At 44.4% G+C, this 10,006-nt stretch overlaps 1 protein-coding gene across 1 annotated transcript; it reads right to left on the bottom strand.

Moving 5' to 3' along the window:
* Nucleotides 1-1,264: 1,264 nt before the first annotated feature.
* TMEM30B (transmembrane protein 30B) lies at nt 1,265-4,594 on the bottom strand. The gene has a single exon (XM_059694212.1). It carries the CDS (start codon nt 4,238-4,240, stop codon nt 3,179-3,181), a length of 1,062 nt encoding a protein of 353 aa, XP_059550195.1. The 5' UTR covers nt 4,241-4,594; the 3' UTR covers nt 1,265-3,178.
* Between the last annotated feature and the right edge of the window lie 5,412 nt (nt 4,595-10,006).

Below are 10,006 nucleotides of genomic sequence, written 5' to 3'. Positions count from 1 at the left end.
CTCTCTGAAATCAATATATTTTTTTAAAATAAAGAATAAAAAAATAAAGCAAGGCGGAAAAGGCTGTGGTTATATAGTTAATTGACATTTGTTACTAAAGGAAATTTCAGATTATTATTTTGTCTCTGATTTTTTAAAAAATATATTTGTATTGATTTCAGAGAGGAAGGGAGAGGGAGATAGAATCATCAATGGTTGGGGTCAGAGCCTTCAACCAGGCAACCCAGGAATCAAACCATGACCTCCTGGTTGATAGGGAGACTCAACCATTGAGCACCATTGGCCAGGCTGTCTCTGATTTTTAACACAATCAGTAAATTGTTGTTTTAGTTGATTTGATTCTGGAGATACATGGAAAAATCTTTGTTATATTATTATGTTTTGGGAGTTCCCACTGGCCACTTAGTTGTTTGGGGTTTTTTTTTTTTTTTTTTTTTTTTTTGCATTCTATTTTATCAAGATAGGTCAAAGCACATTTCCAGTCCCATTATTGAGGTTCACTTTTTTTTCCCTCATCCCAGAAGACCAATTAAGGTAGGACACATTTACTGGGCAACAGAGAATTCAAGCCTGGCTAGAATCCTGAGATAGCAAACAAAATGCTACAGCACAGGAAAATATTTCACACATTTTTGTTTTTAAGGTTTGAGGTTTTGTGGTACAAAATACCTAACAAATAATTGCAATTCAGAATTTGAATAAAGTGCAGATATGAATAAGACTGCTAGAGTCACATTCATTAATTACTTTTAATACTAAATACATATTTTTAAATTGACCACATTTTACCAAATTCAAACAATTGTTGAAGATCATTTAATTCATACTACATGTTGATGTTGAAATAAGTTCAAATTGTTTTAAGTAGCTAGCACTGAAAGATTGAGTTCACTTTGCGCCATATTCTCAAAGATGATTTTCTTGCTGCAATATTAAGTCTGCTGCCCTGACCGGTTTGGCTCAGTGGATAGAGCGTTGGCCTGCAGACTGAAGGGTTCCAGGTTCAATTCCGGTCAAGGGCATATACCTTGGCTGTGGGCACATCCCCAGTAGGGGGTGTGCAGGAAGGCAGCTGTCCCATGTTTCTCTCTCTCATGGATGTTTCTAACTTTCTATCCCTCTCCCTTTCTCTCTGTAAAAAAATCAATAAAATATATATTTAAAAAAAATTAAGTCTGCAAATAATAAATGAGCAAAGAGGTTGGTACTGTTTGTGCCTTTAAGATCATAGTTCAAAAGCATTAAGCAAACGCGATAACAAAGGTAAAACAAACATAACCTTTATTCTTTTTCAAAAACCCAGAGAATAAGGCCTAACTCACTGATTTAATCAGATACCTTACATTTTGCAGTCTCACTTAAAATTTTACAGCAATAGACTGAATATTGTACCACCGATAGCAAAATACATTATTGCTCTCAGCTACATAGTAAAAAAAATGGAGTAAATTCTCTTATCCAACATAAAGAAGGGCTAACTAAGCTAGTGAGCTGCTGAATTAAACATTCATAATAAATAAAAATTCCTCTATATAATGATCATATTTTCATAGCCTAAAATCTGACATACAATTGTGTCACTTTCAGGAATTGGGAAACCAACACCCTGAAATTGCTAAAATATATGTACTTGTTATGCAAGTAGTGGGACAGAATCTCTGAAATCACATTCCTGAAGATCTGACCAGATGTCATGAAGTTTCATGCTATCCACCCATCATTATTTTTTAAAGAACGCGAGTAAAATAAAATTAATGTTAAATACTCAATACAATTCAGTATTTCTTTGATTACTAAAAGGAAACTCCTCCAAGGCCTTGCATTGCTTTACAGGCCTGAGCAAAACCAGTAGTAATTGGGAAGGAGCTGTAAGAGAGAGCGGGCAGGGACAGAATACCATATAACCACTTTCAGCCAGCAAACTGGTTAACATATCACTAAGGTGTTCTTTTCTTAAGTTCCTTAGCCATAAAAAAGTGTTTTAAAAATTCTTTTGCTTCTTAGAATAACTTTGTATATATTAGGATATTTTTAGAGTAGTCAGAATTTAACATCTCAAATGTTCAAATAATTCGTATGATTCTACTTACATTAAGACTACTAGTATAGTCCTTAGCATTCATTTAAACATAATTAGTAGGAACAAACCAGCTCCATTGAAGAACATAATGAGTGTTGTTGTTTTTTCTTAGACCTAAGGGAAAAGGTAGGAACTTAGCCCTTTCTCTTTAAGCATAAGACATAATGTAATGACACAGAGGACTGAGTCGGTACTCAGGAGACACAGATAAGACTTAGAAAAATCACTTTCCCTCTAAGATCCTTTCCAGCCACCTGATTCTAAGATTGAAACGTCCCCTTCCAGGCTCAAGGTGGAGTGCTAGACCAAACCTGCAACACCTGTTGCCACCGGCCCTGGGAATAAAGGACTACCTGAAAAGCTGGGCTCAGGGGATAGCTTCAGGCCCAGCCCCAGGCACAGGCACAGGGGAACCCGGGAAAGGGGAAACAATCAGTATTCTCCTTGTTTCCTGATTCAGGAGGAATCTCGGGGGGGGGGGGGGGGGGGGCTTGGTAAAACGCAGCTTCAGGGGCCTCACCGAGGCCTCATTGTATTGGAATCGCTGGGGATGGTGCCTCCGAATCTACCTACATTTTAAACACGCAAGGCCTCCCCCACATCATCATACCTCTGTGGGCTATTCGTGGGCGTCACTCTCTCCCCGTCCCCGCCAAAAAAAGGAAAAAAAAAAGTAATGAAACCACTGTAGTGGTAAATGCTCCGGAATCAGAGTCAGGAGCCACAGAGGAGCTCTCGCCTGATCTTGAATGAGTTATTTAACACCTCCAGGTCTCTGTCTCTTCATTAAACAGATGAAAAAGGAGTCTCTACCGAGTCCCTTTCGTTCTCAAATGCTACGGAGCTTAAAACCTAATGCGTCAACTCGGTAAATGGTGAAGGAGCTGGGGAGATCCTGCAAGGTGGTCATATTCCACAGCCCAAACATCCCAACAAGTCTGGTAGCCCCCAATAGGGTGCAATTACTCTCTCTGGTCCCCTCATCCACACAGGAGGAAAAGTGAGGCTAGGTTGGAACTGGGTGAGGGGCGAGGGGCGAGGGGGAGAAGCTTGCAAGAGTTTTGGCAAGAAGCAGGGCGAATGCTTTGAAAGCAGGTATCACTCCTGGTCCTCAGCCTCGTCGTTCTGGTCCTGGTAGCGAATGTAGACGACCAGCATGACAAAGCCCGTGAGGATGCAGAGGGACCCTACGACCAGGTAGGCGATGCCCAAGAAGGGGTTCTTGCCACCCATCCAGGAGATGTTGCTGAGGATGATGCGCTTGTGGCCGTCGAAGGCGCGCACCGGGTAGTTGTAGGTGATGTTGACGCGGTAGTTGCCGCGCGGCAGGCCGGCGGAGTAGTTGCCCTGGCGGATGCGCGCGTACAGCTTGCGGAACCAGGGCAGCGCCGCCGTGCGCATCCACACCACGAAGTCCTGGTTGATGAAGCCGGTGTTGTTGGGGTCGGGGCTGAGCTGGTAGACCGGCACGGGCCAGTTGGGCGGGCGCGCGGTGCCCTTGAAAGCTAGCGCCAGGCTGCCGTTCACCAGCGGCGGGTTGTGGAACTTGATGTGGTAGTCGGTCCACCAGGCGATGCCGGTGCGGTCGAGCGGCACCTCGACGTAGGGCCCGCCAGGCAGGCGCTGGTGCCACAGCGTGAAGGTGTCATTGAAGAGGCTGTTGGCGATGGCGCCGCAGGGCGCGATGGGCACGCCCTTGGCGCTGAACTGGTAGGGGAAGCACTCGTTGACCGGGTGGCGCAGGGCGCTCTGCAGCCCGCTCAGCTGCGCGTCGTCGCGGGACACGCCGTAGCGCCGGTTGTTCTGGTAGAACTTGGTGAGCTCGTAGTAGAGGTACACGGGGCCTTGGAAGAGCTCGGGCAGCGAGAAGTTCCAGGCGCACCGGCAGCTGGGCGGCGGCGCGCGGTCCTGGTCGGCCACGCCGCACAGCGAGCAGTCGCCGGTGCCCGCGTTGCCCGTGTAGTCGTACCCGAGCTCCTTGATGGCGTTGGAAGAGTAGTAAAGGCCCAGGCCCAGGCCGATGAAGGCCAGGCCCGCGCAGAAGAAGAGCGGCAGCGTGATGCTGGCCGACAGCAGCGGCTGCCAGGCGGGGAGGCGCTGCTGCGTGAACGCGGTGTTGTCGGGCTGGTGGGCGCCCCGCGCCGTGGCGCTCCAGGTCATGGCTGCCCGGCCGGCAGGGGCGCACGGGCGGACGGAGGGTGGCTCAGGTGGGGCCAGCCGGTCGCCTCCGCCTCCGCCTCCGCCTCCGCGCTGGGCGATCCCGGGGGCTGCTCCCGGGTGAGTTTTCCGCGGGCGCAGGTGAGTTTTGGCCCGGCCCCGCCTCTGGCCCTCGCACAGGTGAGTCTAAGTTCCCGGTTCTGGGTGCACCGACCAGACCCCACAGTTTCGCTTCGGCCCAGGTGGCTCGGGCCGGCTCCGCCCCGGCTGGTAATCGGGGGCTGCTCCCGCTTCCGGAGGCGACGGGGCGGGCGTTCCCTTCCTCACCTGGCCGGCCGAGGCTCGCGTTTCCTCTGGGTCCGGGTGTGTCCGGACGCCAGCTCCTCCTCCTCCAGGTTGAGTGGCGGCCCCAGGCTGCCTCTGAATGGCTCAACCCTTGCTCAGGTACCACCTTCCCTCTGCCTTCCCGGGGACTAGAGTGCCTGGGCCAGTCTTTCCCAAAATTACAGGAGCTGCAGCCTACAGCACAAGAGGGATTGTCCCGCGGGTCCTGGAGACTTGACGATTTCAGGTTATTAATCCTCTTTTATCCGGGGGGCGGGGTGAGGGTGGGGTGGGGGGAGGGGAGAAGTAACTCTAGATTCTCCGTTTCAGTCAACTTTAAGCCACAAATTGTAATGCCCAGGGGATTACACTATGGGAAATCTGTTTTGAATTCAATGGCTGCATTCACATTCTAGCATATTTTTTTTTAAAGGGAAAATGATTTTCTGGCAGGTGCCCCAACCTGACTGTATAACTGAGAAAAGTGGAAAGTTCTCTAAAAATAAAATGGCTTTAAAAAGAAAATCAGGCCTGCCTGGCTGGCCTGACTCGGTGGTTGAGCACTGACCTATGAACCAGGAGGTCACTGTTCCATTCAGTCAGGGCACATGCCTGGGTTGCAGACTTGATCCCCAGTGTGGGGTGTGCGGGAGGCAGCTGATCCATGATTCTCTCTCATCATTGAATTTTTTCTCTCTCCCTCTCCCTTCTTTTCTGAAATCAATAAAATATATTTTTAAAAAAAGATTTAAAAAAATCAGGCCTGGCCAGGTGGATGGTTGGAGGGAGCATCATCCCATACACCAAAAAGGTTGTTGTTGGATTCCAGGTCAGGGCACATACCTAAGTTGAGGGTTCAATCCCCCATGGAGTATGAGGGGCAACCAACTGATGTTTCAATCTCACATTGATGTTTTTCTCTCTCTCCCTCCCTTCCTCTCTGTCTAATCTATTTCTTTTCAGATTATTGATCTGATTATTTGCAGAAGGCCTGATCCAAGTTCCCAAAAGGGCTAGCTGCTGTCCACAGTAAGGACCTTGGAGTGTTTGGCCTAAGGAACTGAATCTGAACTACAAGGATTTATAGGGCTTATTATAAAGTGAGGCCAAATTAGCTCTGAACATTGCTTGGGAGTCTGGTTTTTATATCTGGTTGGTACAATATACACAGGGGGTGTCAGGCCATTTCAACTTTGTGCTAAATCCTCCCGAGGTGTTGAGGTCTTCCTGCCTCCCCTGCAGTTCATGAGATGCAAATAACTTAAATATTTTCTATATTGCACGTCTGCACTCACAATAATCTACTGCATTCAAGAGTCATTCAAAACCCCTTGAAATATGAAAAGTTAAAATACTTGCTAAATTAAACAGCAGGATTTTATTTTATTTTTATTTTTTCTAGCATCTTCCAAGTGTCTAAACAATGACAGAAGAGAATGAGACTAAAAAGGACCCTTGACCTCAAGGCCTTTGCAGTCCGATAAGGGACATATTACTCAGGAGTAAGAAAGGATCAAAATAGCCAATAGATACCATGTAATCAAGTACCAAATTGTACTTCAAGAATGGTACTAAAACTAAAAAGTAATACTATTTTAATAATGAAAATTTCATTCCATTTTATTGAATGGAATGAATACAGTTTGGAAGCTTTAACTGTTAAGAGACTCCTGGGGGAGACCCGGAGGATTTGAATTCCACTTCCCTCACTTCTAATCACACCCCAAGAGAGGGAAATGCCAACATTGTCAACAGGTTCCTACAGTGCGATCTAGTCTCCATTGCACTTTCTTTTTTTTCCAGTAAGATAAAAGAATAAACAGTTCTCTGTATCGTTGTGGTTGAGTTCCAGCCACCTCAAATCATTGTATCATTCGTCAGCTTGACATGGAGTCTACAAAACTAGTCTCTAGAAGGAATTCCGGTCTCAAAACTTCACCTAATAGATCTTACCTCTAATAGCTACCACACCACCACTCCTTGCAAAGGGCAAGCTTCCCTCTTGAGCTGAGAGCCTGCCTGTCCAGCTCTCTCCTCCCTGGGTGGCCTGAAGTTTATTCATCCTGTTAAGTAGGGTAACACCAGAGGGTCCCAAAAGCCAAATGACAGGGAATGGTCAACAGGGTGAAACACAGCTGAGGGTTCAAGTGAGATAAGAAATGAAAAGGGACACTGGGTTTGACTTCTGTGGGAACAGTCTGGTGGAGGGTTGGGAGGAGCCATTCTGTATCAGGTGAGGGAGAGAGAAGTGGGGACAGCCAAGGTAGGATGTCTGTTTTTTAAAATGTGTGGGAGGGGTGAGGAGGGGCAATTGGTAATTACTTAGAAGAGTATGCGTCTTAGAGGAAAAGCTTCCTTGTAGATAGTAGACAAGTTTATTCTGAGGCACAGTTGAAGACAGGGGTGACACGCTCATAGATTACAAAGGCCAGAGCAGGCAGGGGTGCTGGGTCCCGGTGAGGAAAGGTCACCTCACCTCTGAAGTTGGAGGGCAGGGAGTAAGGATGGATGCAGAATGCACTGGGCTTTGGGTTTGGCTCCAGGAAAGAAAGTTTTCACTTAAGAATTCCTTCCTGTGCTGGAAAAGGCATTGGGGGAGGGGAAGGCAAGGCAAGTGTGAGGTAGAGGGAAGACTGCAAGGAGGAAGAGAGGGAACTGGCCAGGTACACATGAAGGTGGCTTTGTCTAGGCTGTGAGATGGCAAATGACTGGCTGTGTCCAGCAGGTGGGGGTTTTCAAGGCAGGTGGATTGGAAAGGTAAATGTTCAAAATATTTTGGTTCTTGTGGAGGGGGTGGCTAAAATGATAGGCCTCAGTTGAATGACAAACAAAATAAAACCTAGCTGGTGGGTCAGAAGAAAACACAGGGGCCAGTAGGCTGGCAGTCCTAATGCTGGTAAGGAGCAAGTGCCATGAAAGCTGGGAAGAAAACAGTGCTGGGATGAGATGGGATGTTAAAGATTTTGAAGGTGGAGCAATGCCAAGATATGCCATGTATATGTCATAGTTCCTCCACTGGCTCCCAAGTCCCAAGAAGTCAAGGACTGATTGATATACATCGTTGTATCGCTGAGAGTTATTGTATAACTAGGGATACCTTGTGTCTTTCATTTGATTATACATGTTATCATGATGCATTAAAGGTCACTTGAATCATTTAAACTCTTCTCAGTACCAATAAAGAAAGTTCATTCTAAACAACTCCTTATTGCATCTCTTAATATAAGAGAACTTAAAGTGAAAGAAAAAGACTTTCTCAACCTAAATGTTTCTAAAATGACTTCATTTTTAAAGTTTTATCTTCTGGATTTTATGTAAATATTTTATGTAAGTATTTAATTTTTAATTGGTTATACTTGAGATAAAAAATACAATTATCATTCTACTTGTTGAATCACCTCCTTTTAGAATTAGATGAAGAATAAAATAAATATTTTCCATGTTTCTTTGTGGTTTCATAATTTTTTATGGTTCCAAAACTCACGGATCTACATTTACTCTCCTGTTGTTGGGCATGTAGATTATTTCCAGTTTTTCAGTATTTCAAAGACTTTTGCAGTGGTCATCTTTTTGCATGTAACCTTTTATATTACAGTTGACCCTTCAACAACACAGGGATTAGGGGAGCTGACCCTCCACATAGTCAAAAATCCATGTGTAACTTTTGACTCCTCCAAAACTTAAGCACTAATAGTCTGCTGTTGATTGGAAACTTTACTTTAAAAAAATTGTTTACTGATTTTAGAGAGAGGGGAAGGGAGAGAAACATCAATTTGTTGTTCTACTTATTTATGAATTCATTGGTTGATTCTTTTTTTCTTTTCTTTAAAAAAGTTTTTTTTATTGATTTTTTAGAGAGAGAGGAAGGGAAAGTAAGAGAGGGAGAGAAACATGATGCGAGAAACATCCACCAGCTGACTCCTGCACGCCCCCTACTGTGGATCAAGCCCACAACCCAGGCATGTGCCCTGACCAGGAACTGAACCAGCGACCTTTTGGTGCATGGGATGAAACTCAAGCAATTGAGCCACACCGGCCAGGGCATTGGTTGATTCTTCTGTGTGCCCTGACCAGGGATGGAACCTGGAACCTTGGCATACGGGGATGACAGTAACCTACTGAGCTTCTCAGCCAAGGCCAGAAGCCTCGCTTCTAACATACACAGTTCATTAACATATATTTTGCATGTTATATATATTACATACTGTATTCTTACAGTAAACTAGAAAAATAAAATGTTATTAAGAAAGTCATAGGGAAGCCGAAACCGGTTTGGCTCAGTGGATGGAGCGTCGGCCTGCGGACTGAAAGGTCCCAGGTTCGATTCCGGTCAAGGGCATGTACCTGGGTTGCGGGCACATCCCCATTAGGAGATGTGCAGGAGGCAGCTGATCGATGTTTCTCTCTCATTGATGTTTCTGGCTCTCTATCTCTCTCCCTTCCTCTCTGTAATAAATCAATAAAATATATTAAAAAAAAACATTAAAAACAAAGAAAGTCATAGGGAAGAAGAAAAATACATTTACAGTACTGTATTTATTGATAGCGTCAATGTAGGTCATTTGTTTGCAAGATCCATCATCTGTCAGTACCTACATTAATACTGTTTTATATGCTACAAAACACTGTAGATGATATTCATATTATTAACACTAGACATCAAAAATGAAAAGATAATGTGAAAAATTCATTTATTTACAGATATACTGATTCATGCATTGATAATGAGGAAGCAGCATTATGATTGCTTTAGTTATCCCAGTGTAATTGAAATGATTGCTGCACAGTAGTAAGGAAATCTGCAAAAATTGTCCAGTATATTGAAAAAGATCTATAGATAAGGACAGTTTAAACCCATCTCGTTGAAGAGTCAACTGTATTTCCTTGGGATAAATTTCTAAAAATAGGAAAGGGGCTAGAAGTTAAACCCTTTAAAGATAACATCCTGCTAGAGTGTTTGACACCACCACAACAATGTGTACTTTGCTACATTCACCAAAACTTTACCAACCAAAGCAGTTGTTAACCACAGAGGATGTTTAGTCTATGCTAAGAAACTGTCAGATACTAGGAGAAGCAGAATAGGATAGGGGAAAGGGCGCTATCTGACATCAGGGAAGTCCAAGTGCTACTTTAGGATTGGTCAGGAAATAACTGTGTGACCCTGGTCAGATTGCTTTATTTCTCTGGTCTCTTGATTATTTATCTGTATTCGCATGTTTTCTAATGATAGTGAATATCTCTTTTATTGCAAATATTTTCATTCTTTGTCATCTCAAGGTCTCCTTTACACTGACTTACTGAATAATTAGTATTCATTGAGAACCCACCGTGGCGCACTCTGTAAGCACTTTATAAACATTATATCTCATCGAATTCATACCACAAACCGTAATGTTAGGTACCATTATCATACTCATTGAACTGATGCAGAACTAAGATTTA

This window comes from Myotis daubentonii, chromosome 1 (assembly GCF_963259705.1).
Source record: "Myotis daubentonii chromosome 1, mMyoDau2.1, whole genome shotgun sequence".
Classification (NCBI taxonomy): Eukaryota; Metazoa; Chordata; class Mammalia; order Chiroptera; family Vespertilionidae; genus Myotis; species Myotis daubentonii.
The sequence above is the reverse complement of the archived record's forward strand: the minus strand, read 5'-3'. Positions and strand labels throughout refer to the sequence as shown.